A 13,616-nucleotide genomic window follows, 5' to 3' on the forward strand; every position below is an offset into this window, starting at 1 on the left:
AGAACATTTAAACAAAAAAATACTAATCAGTCTCGTTAGAATTCATTAAATCGTTCAGATAATTAGCTCTGTCATCTTTACTCATGGCTTTGAACTCCGGTTTAAGTTCACGAACACATCCGTTTGATTTGAATCTTTGTGGTTTAATACCCTGAAATAATTTCTCCTTGTGTGAAGGATCGACCTCCTGCAGCCGACTGGAAAAAGCAGGAGGGCTCCAGGGAATACAGAAACGGCAACGCACTCAGGGAATACCAGCTCGAAGGCCTCAACTGGCTAACCTTCAACTGGTACAACTCGTAAGTCACTATTAATTGTATTTTGTTAGAATTAGTCCCTAACTGCTACTGTCGGCCTGTGCATGTGATAGCACCTCATTTAATAGGCTTAAGTGGACATTAAAGTGAACATTAAGTGGCCCTGTGGCTTACTGCTGTTTAAGTTTTCCCTTTGGCGCCATCCATGCCTGAAATGTATGCTCCTTCAGTACCATAAGAGCCTCTAGACTAAGATCTCCACTCACAAGCACAAATAGAATCAAATTAAAATGCGAGTACATTAAAATGTCTGTCTGCTTTTCATTTGCTTCACAAATCTGTTTGCAAGCGAGTCGCAGTTCTCTCTGCTTCTTTAAAATATCAGTCACATATTGGAAGAATCCAGTCAAACCTCTAAGGATGTCAAGCGGGTCACTTCTCCAGCCATTTTCCGACTTGTCACCCACGTTTTTTGCATTAGATCACTCAAATGGAAAATACTTTGCCTCGCCCCTTTGGAAAAGCAGCATTAATAAACCAGGAGGGAAAAGCCTGTTGCTCATGGAAGCCTGTTGACTTGAGTCATGTAAAAGTCATGGAATTTTACATGAGGGCCACAGAGGGTTCAGCCTCTAACTGGGCTCCACGTCATCTGTCCCCACAGACGTAACTGTATCTTGGCTGACGAGATGGGTCTGGGGAAGACCATCCAGTCCATTACATTCCTCTACGAGATTTACATGAAGGGCATTGAGGGGCCGTTCCTGGTCATCGCCCCGCTTTCCACCATTCCCAACTGGGAGAGAGAGTTCAGGACCTGGACCGAGCTCAACGTGGTGGTCTACCATGGCAGCCAGGCCAGCCGGAAGACCATTCAGGCATACGAGATGTACTACAGAGACGCACAGGTAAAAGGACCGCTCATGAAAACATCATCCATGCCTTTTAGTTGAGAATTATACATTGACTATTACTTTTTGAGGGTTCAGTTGCAAACAAGTTGGTCACATTGGCAAAAGTAAAATAGCATGCAGGAATAAATGAGACTTCTAACATGCAACAGTGACACACTCACAATTTAGACTCTTAAACATTTGAATGCTTAGTGTGAAGTGCAGAAAATGAACTATTTCTTCGTTTGTAAGTTGAGTGGTGCTTTGGCTTAAAGAATTAGTACAATAATCTGCTACTGGCGCAAATATTGTCGGTAAAATGTGTGTTAATTTGCTCTTCCTGTGTTTTATAATGAAAAATAGTGTTGAAGTTTGTTCTTTTAGTGCACACCAGTTATGAATTTGCTTTGCACTGAATTTTAACATTGCACTGATCTAAAAAAGTCTTTATAGATGTAACACTGAGACTGGGCACAACACTAACTCTCTGCGAACTTCTACTTGGTGTGAAACAAGCTGTTTGGATGAGATACAGCCACAGAATACAGGAGTATTCCACTTCCAGTAGATGATTTGATTGATCAAAATGGGCATAGTTCTAGTACTTACTGTGATACAGAGCTGTGTTCACCTATTAGCTTTTAGATCAACTTTTCTTTGTTGAACGAGAAACCGGTAGTTGAATGTGGCCTTTTCTCAGCCATTCTACAATAAAATGTATTGCATGAGTTCTCTGAGTGTGTGTGGACCGACACGTCCAGTGACCAAACCTACAAAATTCACAGTCATTTCAAAGCTATAAAGTCAGTTTGTCAAGTTTTTGAATGCTGGGCAGGGTTGGGCTGTTAGTTTTAGTTCGTTGAACATGACTCACAAATATTTGTATGTTTCTGGGAAGGCATTAGAAGAAGAAGGAAGGAAAAAAAAAAACTTGGCGTCCTCCCAGGAATCTGTAAAGCATGTTTGTTTTGACACAATTAGCAGGTAACGGGTTAAACAGACAGCTAAAGCAGACATGAGATTAGCGCTTGTATTTTCCATTACACTTTCTCTCCGTGAGGATCATGTGGGCACTCAGTGGGCGGAGGAAACTAGATGCTCCTGTGTGAGACAGTCAGCAAATCTGAACACCTCCTCAGTCGAGGGGAAATCTCCAGCCGGCTGGGGATGGACATTGCTCCTCTGCTGCATAAGCTCTTTACAGTCCTGTAGCTGTAAGCCATACTCCGTAAGCTCTTATTCCACAGTGCTGCTAACATCTCTGAGTGTAACCTTCGCCACAGCGAGCACATGAAGAAAATAAGCTGGAGTAGCAGTGTGCTTGCTAGCTGCTTGTTCCTAATCCAGGCAGAGGTAATCCGCAAGGTCGCCATTAAGGAGCGTTGTGTTCTTATATCTCCCACCACTTACATCGAATACACACAACGGAAGATTGATTGTGGTTGATTTAGGGTTCTTTAATGGTCTGGAAGAAACGGTATGCTTCAAAGGATTGTTTTATTTTTTTAGATGCAAATTGCACAAATTGCTGGGACAATGTGAACCTAAAATAGCACATACCAGAGCTACCTTTGGATTTTAGTTGTCACACAGCTGCAGTGGCCACACTTGACACCATTTACTTACAGTACAAATCATTTCTCTCAGAGATCCACAGAGCAAGATAATAAATGAAGAGGTGACACTCTTCCTATTGACCTTCATGCTTTTCCTCCTCTTTTTTTTCGCTGCTCCAGGGTAAGGTAATAAAGGGAGTGTATCGGTTCCACGCGGTGATCACAACCTTTGAAATGATTCTGGCCGACTGTCCGGAGCTCCGCGGCATCCCGTGGCGCTGCGTGGTGATAGATGAGGCGCACCGCCTCAAAAATCGAAACTGCAAGCTGCTGGAAGGACTCAAAATGATGGACATGGTGAGTGATGTGCTGCACTTTGTTTCTGCGTATCAGCCTCTTCCTCAGTTGTTCAGGATCTGTTCAGACATCCTGCTTTCAGTTATAGAAACTCTAAATTTGTCTTTCCTGTCTCCGCTCCCTCCTCCAGGAGCACAAAGTTCTGTTGACCGGAACTCCTCTCCAGAACACCGTGGAGGAGCTTTTCAGCTTACTCAACTTCCTGGAGCCTGAGAGATTCCCATCAGAGCAGACGTTCATGACTGAATTTGGAGATCTTAAGACTGAAGAACAGGTAACGAGAGCTGCTTTGATACTACGGAAACAGGAAGGTGTGGCGGTGTCTTTGTTTACTTCCCCATGTCTGCAGCTACATTATAAAAAAAAAAAAAACAAAATGCCTGTGTGTTGTTGTACTAGGTTCAGAAACTGCAGGGCATTCTGAAACCCATGATGCTGCGACGACTGAAGGAGGATGTGGAAAAGAACCTGGCCCCCAAAGAAGAGACCATCATTGAGGTAAAATTAATTTCTGCAGGAAGTGTCACAACTCTTTAATATACTTGTCAATCAGGTAGGAAACAAAATATATATGCCTCACTGACCAAGTGACTGAATTTTTTGTTCTCAGGTGGAGCTGACCAACATCCAGAAGAAATACTATCGGGCCATCCTGGAGAAGAATTTCTCCTTCCTGTCCAAAGGAGGTGCAGGAGGAGGAGGGGGAGGCAGTGGCGGCGGAGGAGCAAGCGTCCCCAACCTCCTCAACACCATGATGGAGTTGCGGAAATGTTGCAACCACCCCTACCTCATTAATGGTGCGCACTCAACCCTCCGCTCAACGTATGAAATCAGTGCTTTTCTTTCTCTCTCTCTCTCTCTCTCTAATCAGACTCCCCTTTCTTTTCTAGGCGCTGAAGAGAAGATCATTGAGGAGTTCAGGGACTCCCACGGCGGCAGAGCAGACGTGCCGGACATGGCCCTCCAAGCTATGATCCAGGCCGCCGGCAAGCTGGTGCTCATTGACAAACTGCTGCCTAAACTAAAAGCGGGTGGACACAGAGTCCTGGTTTTTAGTCAGATGGTTCGCTGTCTGGACATCCTTGAGGACTACCTCATCCAGAAGCGGTGAGAATAAGCACAAATTAGCATTTATGCAAAGCCTACAAAGGCTAAAATCATTAGCATTCTTGTCCCTGGACGGAAGATTTTTTTTTTTCTTTTTCTTTTCATAATTGGGACTCTGACTGATTTAACTCTTGGATTTACCCTAACCCAATGAGATCTGCTGCAACACACACATGCACACTTCCTCTTTTGGTTTGTGCCACGCTATTGTGGAAAAAAACACAAGAATACACCAGAATCTCTATAAATACATGTTGAAAAGCTAAAAATGATGTTGAATCTTTCTGTAGAGGGAGAAGCACTTTGCGGTCATAATGGGAAGAACACAAATGTTTTTCATTGGGTTAGTTACACAGCTGTCCAGCTCAAACTGCACCTGAAAATTAAATAAGAATCTCATCTTCAAAGTTGTTTGAATTGCAGCAGAAAATATGCAGAGTTGATTAAATGTGTATCTGGCACACTGAAACAAACACTGCAAACTGCCAAAATTTTGCACACCGTATTTGGTTTGGAAAATGTTTTCTCTCAGCAAAACTGGTTTTCAACTTGGTACAGAAATGATATCTGGAAAACAAACTGTCAAGCAGTTTTGTATTCTGACCCGCCATTAATTTACTCATTATTAATGTCGGTTAGGAGTAGCTGGAATATTTTTCCATTTTGAACTGGAGCCCACATGAAAACCTTAGACTAGCAGCAACTCCATCTGGGTGCGAATGACAAACTGCTCGCTGAATTTTTTTGCACACCAAGCTTTGGTAATAAGAAACAAAGAGCAGAGATAACAGGATCCGATAAGCTTAGCGGCTCTGTGTATTTTGCCAACTCAGATGCTCGCATATGCAACGAGATGCTGCACTGAACAGCCAGACTGGCAAAACTGAGAGCAGCTTATCAACAGCAGGTTGAGATGGTTGAAACACGACCGAGCAAAGAGAGGATCTGCATTCCATTGGGTTCATTTTATCTGATATTTTAAAATATGCTCAGACTTGAGTCTTAAAGTCTTCTTCAAAGAACACGGCTGCAATTGTTGACTTTTTCGAGCATGAAAATAAAAATTCAGTAAAATCTGTTCCTCTCCTTTCGCCCAGATACCCCTACGAACGTATCGATGGTCGGGTCCGTGGTAACCTGCGGCAGGCCGCCATCGACCGGTTCTCCAGACCGGACTCGGATCGGTTCGTCTTCCTGCTTTGCACGAGAGCCGGAGGACTCGGCATCAACCTGACTGCTGCAGACACCTGCATCATCTTCGACTCCGACTGGAACCCTCAGAATGACCTCCAGGTAGAAACCCTCACTGTGCTTCGCCGGCAGTTTGTTTTCACTCGGTTTGCGGTGGTTTATGCGGAGCTGTGAAGGGCACTGCCAGCCTTCTGGGTGGCCAGTTTGAGGCTAAGATTCTCTGCACTTGACGTAATGACTCTGCCAGCCACATTTAACTCCGGTTCACTGGACCGTGTCATTAGTCCTCTGCTGTAACCTTACGTCTCCAGCTGAATACACTCCTGCACAGCGAACAGAAGACGTCGAGAGAAATACCAAGTTGTTTTGTCGGATTGTGCCGTATCTCTGAACGCGTCATTCTGCAGGCCCAGGCGAGGTGTCATCGAATCGGACAGTCGAAGGCCGTCAAGATCTACCGCCTGATCACCAGGAACAGCTACGAGAGGGAGATGTTTGACAAGGCCAGCCTGAAGCTGGGACTTGACAAGGCTGTCCTCCAGAGCATGAGCGGACGGGAGAACGCCAACAGTGGGGTAAGACTCTGTCAGGCCTCCTCTTACTGTTGTCCCATTATGTTTCCTCCTCCATAGATGAATGATTTCAATGTTTTTGTTCTTTCTTTAGGTCCAGCAGCTTTCCAAGAAGGAGATCGAGGACCTGCTGCGTAAGGGAGCGTACGGAGCTTTGATGGACGAAGAAGACGAAGGCTCAAAATTCTGCGAGGAAGACATCGACCAGATCCTCCAGAGACGAACCCACACCATTACCATTGAGTCTGAGGGCAAGGGTTCCACTTTCGCTAAGGTGACCGATTTTATCCCCCACCTGATCTTCTCGGTGTTTTGTGTGTGTGTGAAGGCTGCATTGTGTCGGCAGCTGTAGCTGAAGCAGGACCTCCTTTGTCTCTCTGCAGGCCAGTTTTGTTGCAACTGGAAACCGGACAGACATTTCCCTGGAGGACCCAGACTTTTGGCAGAAGTGGGCCAAGAAGGCAGAGTTGGACATGGATGCCATCAATGGAAGGGTACTACACACACACACACACTTATGCAAACAACGCACAGTTACTGTAAATATAATATTCTGCAATCTAGAAAATCCACTCAAGTTGGTCGCCATAAAGCCACCGAGAAGTAATCATCACACAGTGTATGTAAATATTTTGTATACATAGTCTTACAAGCACACATGGTCTTGGTGATCCCCTTATGAAAACAGGGCTAGTGAAGGTAATTAGTCAGTGCTATCACCACAAACTAGGAGGAAAAATGTGAGACAGAGGACAGGAGGGGAGCACAGAGAGAGAGAGAGAAAGGGAGGGAGATTAATATTGACAGTTGGGAATCTCCTCTCTTCCTTAATTACCCATGTTTCCCTGCTCTCGTGTGTGTGTTTGAGCGAGAGAGAGTAAGCTGCTTAGCTCCACTTAACAGAGCGCAGATGCCTGGAGGGTACAGAGATATCACTTAGGCTAGTGCTCACACATACACACACACACAGAAACACAACCACCGTCACATTCTTGCGCACACATTCAGCGCTCTGCTAACCAGCATCTTTAAATTCCTGTTTCCCTTCCTTTTCTATATCCCCAGCTTTTTTTTTTTTTTTTTTTTTTCTTTGTATATTTCTCTCTGCTGATGGCTTCTTCTCTGCTGCCTCTCTTGTGGAGGGCCCTCCACTGGAACACTTAATCCAGCTCTACGAGCCTGAATACGGGCCGCTCCCCTGGGATTTCTTATTGTGTGATGTTAAAATGGAAATGACTGCAGCACTCTGTGATAATTGTGGAACTAACTACTGCCCTGTTTGCGCATATTAATGGAATCGCAAGAAGGGGGGAAAAAATCAAATTAATTGAACAAAAATGTAATTCATTAGACAACATAATTAATGCCAGTTTATGTTTGAGCTAGGCGGCAATTTTCTCAGTATCAGGAATGAAACGTGGGGCCAAATATCCAATTAATCAGATTTGGTCCTGAGGATGCCGTGCATTCGCAGGGTTCACGCGAGTCACAGAAGTCAGCATGTACAAGGTATTTATAAATAGGCCACTTCAGGGGAATGAAACAGAAGGTACTTTGCATATTGTTATGGGTAGATTTGACACCATCTGTAAAGGAAATTGAGCTTCCAGTGAAGAAAGAGGGGGGGCAAAGTTAATACCTGAATGAATAGAAGCTCTAAAAGTACTTCGTCTGAAGCCTCTTTGTTGAATTTTATCTGCAGAACACGCTGGTTATCGACACGCCAAGGGTGAGGAAGCAGACGCGCCACTATAGCAGCGTGAAAGAGGAAGAGATGCTGGAGTTCTCGGAGCTGGAGAGCGACGAGGACGAGCCGAGCAAACCCTCAACCAAGCCACGGCGGCCCCAAGACAAGACCCAGGGCTATCCCCGGTCTGAGTGCTTCAGAGTGGAGAAGAACCTGCTGGTCTATGGGTGTGTTGCAGAATTCATACTGAAAGATTGAGTTTTTTTTTTTTTTTTTTTTTTGCATAATAGAACCCAGAGAAACACAAATATGATTTTCCTTTTAGAGTCTGATGTGACCTAAATGCATTTTAAATATTGCCATTGTTTTCTACTAAAATGCACCCTAATTTGCAGAAATGTGGGACAAATCATACATGCAAATTTTATTCTGGGCCTTAATGGGTTGATTTAGGTTTTACAATGAGGGAATATTGTATTCCAATTGAAAAGGCCTGCTCTGTTGATGGTGATATTTAGAGCACCATGGTGACTGTTTAACAGGGGTGTCTTGCTGAGAGGTTCACTTTTTCCAAATTATGTACATTGAACGAGGAGACGCTTTAAAGGCTGGAAATGAAGGAAAGCATCTTCTTCTGCTTTGTATCATGACAACAAATCTGAATTGAAATATGTATGATCATCATTTATCTTTAACAACAACAACAAAAAACAAAAAAAAACAATTTTACAGACCTAAACACCCCAAATACATGCAAGGAGAAGGAAGTCCAGTTTAGTTTGCGGTGGAGGTGCAGTCAGGCTGGTGGATGGAGTTCATCGCTCAGTTAATGTGTGCATCTGTGTGTAAAAGAGCACACTAGGTAATGGATGCAGACCTGCACATGGAGTGATTTAGTAGACAGAAATCTCTGCAGTCAAGGCCATTAACACACACAGCCACTAATCAGCGCTGTCTCTAAACACGCTCGCGCACGTGTGCAGACTTCCCGGCGTGCTTATTCTGATGCGCACAAAGTGGCCTTGGAGAGCAAAGCGTTTAGCTCGCATACACACAATTCACTATTTTAAGCCTGCCTCAGACACTCACACACAGGTTAAATCCCATGAAATTCACTTTGCATGCATGCATTATTTTTTAATTTAGCTTCGAACTGCGTTTTTTTTTTTTTTTTTTTTTCTGTAAATATGACATTCAGGTGCATCCTCCAGTGCCGATTAGTTTGCACAGACCCCTTCATTTGAGTGTTTGTCAATCTTTGCTGAACACCTTAACTCAAGTTCTGCTCGTGCTCATTAACAGCCAGTAAAGTCACAAACACAAGTGCATGATACCAACTGACACACTTACTACAGATAGTGATTATCCGGCGGGTCCCGTCCATTTTCATGGCTGACTTGCGTGACGTGTGTGTGCAAGAAGAACAGTGGTGCTAGTGAGATGTCAGCGTTGTTATTGTTACAGTCTAGTCTCGTGGCCCGGGGCTGTAGGACACAAAAACACACTGTCTGACTGGGCCTGTCCCCTCCACTCAGTGCGCTGTTGTCTTTTCCCATCATCCATCTCTCCCTCCCTCCCTCGCCCTCGCTCACCATTTTACCCTCTCTAAAAAGGTTCATCGTAACACTGGCTGACATGGTTCGCTGAATATTGGGACGGGGCGGTGGAGAAAATTTTAGCGGAGGACTAGACAGTCTGAAGGATCTCGGGCACCACATCAGCCTTCAGGGTCGCCTGCTTCTCGCGCTGGTGGTGGGAGAGGGGAGGAGATGGGCTGTGAGCCATGAACGCACACACACGGATGCCCATGTGGCACTAGTTAGGGTGCCAGTAACGGTTAAATCAGCAGACTGGTAAAAATGTGCAATATAATGAGAACCCAACACGCGTGCGTGCGTCTGTGCGTGCTGGAGACTCGCTGATGTGTACTTGTGTATTTTCATGATGGATCAGGGTCATATGAGCCATTAAATGCTGTAGCGCAGAATTACAACCTGTCTGGCTAACTTAGTGAAATAATTGCCGTGCACAGTAGAACGTCTGAGACGAGAAGCACAATTACTGACGTTCAAGGAAAACACGCTGCTTTAGTTTGCTTTGCTCTGACACTTTTTTTTTCTGTTTGTAATGTATAGTTTACAAATCAGCTTCAACATCAAGAAAAATATTATGCAAGGGAGTGAAACAATAATCACCTTTGTTGTTGGCATTTTATAAATACGTGCTGATCATTATTCCGTGATTTATCGATCAATTGAGCAATCAAATGTTTTTGCTGATGTGCACAGGCTCTATGAATAGTAAAAGATGTTTTTATTTTGGTTTTATTAAGTATTGCAGGATCGGTGCTGAATACGTGCACACATACACTGACGTGCTGGTTCTTTTCCTCTTTCCTTATAGGTGGGGTAGATGGAGTGACATCTTGGCTCACGGTCGCTTCAAGCGCCCCCTGAAGGAGGCCGACGTGGAGACGATCTGCAGGGCGCTGCTGGCCTACTGCCTGCTGCATTACCGCGGAGACGAAAACATCAAAAGCTTCATCTGGGATCTGATCACACCAAGCGAAGACGGAACCACCAAGACGCTAACCAACCACTCTGGTAATGCCACACACAGTGCAGAAACGGCATATAAAAATGAAACTTCTGCCCTCACTGCCTTTTTTTTCTTTTTTTTTCTTTTTTCTTTTTCCCCCAGGCCTCTCTACCCCAGTTCCCAGAGGCAGGAAGGGCAAGAAGGGGAAGCCCCAAGCACTCCCGACCCAGCTTCCACGAGCCGACTGGCTGGCCAGCTGCAATCCTGACCACTTGCTGCAGGAGGACAGCTACAAGAGACACCTGAAGCATCACTGCAACAAGTAAGTCGCCATTAAACCTTCACATAAAACACTGTGGACGACACATGTGGAGATACAGAAATCCTGTGGAGAGCACAGATTTATTTTATTTCCAGTCCAGCACAGGAGTTAAGACCACCTCGATTGTTTCTGTGAGACACTGAAGAAATGTATCTTCTGAGTTTCATTGTGGTTTCTGGGAAGTTTCACTCTTGGCAATCGCAATACCTGTACAGTCGGGTTTATGGTTTCTTAAGCTGATCTGCATTTATTGGGATTGCTTCCTGCAGCACTGTGCTCTGTAAGAAATCATCGGTTGATTTAAAAAAAAAAAAAAAAAAAAATTAAGCTTTTCTCATGAAACAAACTGCGAAGTATCCAACAGGGCAAAGAAAGTGCAGCACAAGCGACTGCAGAATGTTGCAGAGCTGTTTCTGTAGCGATAGCTCGCTAAACAAACATATCTTTATGCCACCTTGGTCGTCTCGGTGCCATTTGCCAGCTAACGTCAGTTTAGCAAATGTCTCGCGCTTGTCTTAATGGATCATGAGGTAACACCAGAATGAGACGTATTATCAGAGAGACTCAGGTCAGGCTTCAGCATTTAAAATGGAACAGATGTTGGAGTTTATGACTCAACCTGCTGAATGGCTGCCTTCCTCCTCATCTATGGTGGTTTTCACACTGACTCAGCAGCCCACTGAGTTCGTTTAATTTTTTTTTTTTGGGAGGTGGGGGGGCAGCTGATGATTTGAACCCGGGTCTGCTGTCGATGTGACATTTGTCAAATACTGATGAAGTACAGACTCAAAAAAAATTCAAGAAGTTTAACCAGCCCTCATTCGTGTCAAAATAGTATAATGTCAGTGACAATCGTGAACTGCCGCCACATTAACACATTTTCCAAGTAATCCACGCATGCATAAGTTTTTCCATACTTAATGGGGAGTTTTGTACAAATGCAAACTGCATTTTGAGCCCCTACAAACCACGTGAACATCTTAAAGCGTGTTGATGTGTAAGTTTTGGGCTTTTAATCTAATTCTGTACCGACTTTTGTTTGCGAGAGGCGATGTGGGACGATGGATTCAGCTTTAAAAAATGCTGGTTTCAACAATCCCAACAATGTTTGTGCAGTTACAGTTAATGCACTCAGGCATATACAGGCTTTGGGTGTTTTTGGTTTTTCGGGGATTTTTTGTCTCTTGCTCAAACTGTGAGAGCTGATGATGAATCTACGTGGCGGGAAAACTTTGAAAAAGAAGTGGAGGCAGCTGAAGAGAACATTTGTATGAGAAGGTCAATGCCGTTTCCATCTCGCTCATTAAACGGCTGTGAGGTTGCTGACTTGTCTTGCTTTTGGGTTTCGCAGTGCTAAGTGTGAGTGTGTGTACAGATTTTTGATCCAGTGACAAAATGTTTTGCGCTCTTTTCATTTCATTGAATCTATCGAATACATATTGTGAGGACAGACCTTAAATTTGTACACACACACACACTCCTGTCTGTGGTCCGTGGTCTCTCCTGTCGCCGGGCAGATATGCTTCTTTGCCCTCCACATTCAATTCCAAGATTTTTTTTTTTTTTTTTTCTTTTTCTTCTTGAGGGGGAAGTTTGTTTGTTTGTGTGTGCGTATATGTGTGTGTGTGCGTATTTGTGTGTGTGTGTCTGGCTGTGTGCCAGGCCAGGTGCTAGGCAGGCAGACCTGTTGGAAGTGGGTGAAAGACACACACACACACACACACACACACACACACACACACACACACACACACACACACACACACACACACACACACACACTTGGGGGTGATTATGTGGTGCCATCTGCTAGGCTGGAGCACAGCGTTGTGTGGCTAATCAGGCCTGGCACATTGATGGATGAGCACACACAGCCTGCCAACAAACACACACACACTGCAACTTGTGATGCCATCAACACACACACACACACACACAGCAGAATGAGTTGCAAATGACTGTCTTTATACCCTCCCCCTCTCTTCACGGCCTCTCCAAACTTTCTGTTCCCTCCCATCCAGCACTGCTCCGTCCTTTCAGTTCTTCTCCTCTCTACTCCTCCCACTCATCTCCTCCTCCCAGCCCCCTCCTCTCTACTCCTCCTCCTCCTCCTCCTCTCCCTCTCCTCTCCTTCTCGGTCTTCTGCTCCAAAGGCCTTTACTGGCATTAAATCCTGGTGACAAATCTGGTGACAAATGTTTACAGTGAAGCAGATCTCCCAGATAGCGGCGTTTCCAATGTCACAAGATCAAATCTGACTCTTGCTCTCTCTGACTGAAGTGATTCATTTAACCGGGGAAGGGCGACACACTCCAAGCAAATCCTGATGCCGAACATCTGTAATTTGTATCCAGAGAAGATGACCACCCTCTTGACAGCGGCTGTACAGAACGCTGGGGCACAGTAATGAATTATAGTTTTTAGCAGCAGTATTTCAGCAGCAGAAAACCTCGGGACATTATCCATCCGAGTAATTTAAGATCAAAGATCCCCGACCCCCTTCCACAGTCTTCAAAGAAATGACCCCCTTCTTTTAGTTTACAGCACGCCCCCCAGTAAAATCCCGCCGCTGCGAACGGTCTTATCAGGGCTTCCTCTCGGAGTGAAACCTCTTTAGCGGTTTGATTTCGATGGTGGAAATTCCGACTTCACACATGAGTTTCACCAATTTCACTAGTTTTTACCGATTAAATTTCACCCGTTAGAGTCCGGCATTTTGTTTTTATAATTCAATTCTTATGTAAAAAACTATTTATCCTGCTGTAAAAATTTTTTGTTCCCATAATATTTTGAGAATTCTCCATAAAAGGTTAAGTTACAGTATTATTGTTTGACATTTATGCAGCTATTTAACTGATGGAGAAACGAATGGATAGAGTTCTGCGTAATGTTGGAAACTTGAAACGGACTTGAGATCATCTTGAACTGACTTTCCCCCTCCTTGTTTCAGAGTGCTGCTGAGAGTGAGAATGCTGTATTATCTGCGTCAGGAAGTCATAGGAGACCAGGCCGAGCGCATCCTGGACGGAGGGGACTCGAGGTGAGCAGATTCCCCGGCTTTCACGCTTTCTCTCGTCTCAGATGAGGCATGTTTTTACTTTCATTTTTAAGTGAATCGCTTCATTTTTCAGGCCTC

General features: G+C 44.5%; 1 protein-coding gene across 4 annotated transcripts in view; it reads left to right on the forward strand.

The window, feature by feature from the left end:
• The window catches only part of chd7 (chromodomain helicase DNA binding protein 7), a 73,696-nt gene that overhangs the window by 43,588 nt on the left and 16,492 nt on the right, over window positions 1-13,616 (forward strand). For all 4 annotated transcript variants that reach the window (XM_030114881.1, XM_030114877.1, XM_030114880.1 and 1 more), the window contains 15 exons: window positions 178-299; window positions 922-1,165; window positions 2,887-3,063; window positions 3,194-3,337; window positions 3,463-3,561; window positions 3,674-3,860; window positions 3,954-4,170; window positions 5,268-5,463; window positions 5,769-5,936; window positions 6,028-6,207; window positions 6,317-6,427; window positions 7,636-7,847; window positions 10,024-10,223; window positions 10,321-10,480; window positions 13,431-13,520. In XM_030114881.1, coding sequence (XP_029970741.1) covers window positions 178-299; window positions 922-1,165; window positions 2,887-3,063; window positions 3,194-3,337; window positions 3,463-3,561; window positions 3,674-3,860; window positions 3,954-4,170; window positions 5,268-5,463; window positions 5,769-5,936; window positions 6,028-6,207; window positions 6,317-6,427; window positions 7,636-7,847; window positions 10,024-10,223; window positions 10,321-10,480; window positions 13,431-13,520 — 2,507 coding nt within the window. The remainder of the gene's footprint in view (window positions 1-177; window positions 300-921; window positions 1,166-2,886; window positions 3,064-3,193; window positions 3,338-3,462; window positions 3,562-3,673; window positions 3,861-3,953; window positions 4,171-5,267; window positions 5,464-5,768; window positions 5,937-6,027; window positions 6,208-6,316; window positions 6,428-7,635; window positions 7,848-10,023; window positions 10,224-10,320; window positions 10,481-13,430; window positions 13,521-13,616) is intronic.

This window comes from Salarias fasciatus, chromosome 18, assembly GCF_902148845.1.
Source record: "Salarias fasciatus chromosome 18, fSalaFa1.1, whole genome shotgun sequence".
In the NCBI taxonomy this organism is placed as follows: Eukaryota; Metazoa; Chordata; class Actinopteri; order Blenniiformes; family Blenniidae; genus Salarias; species Salarias fasciatus.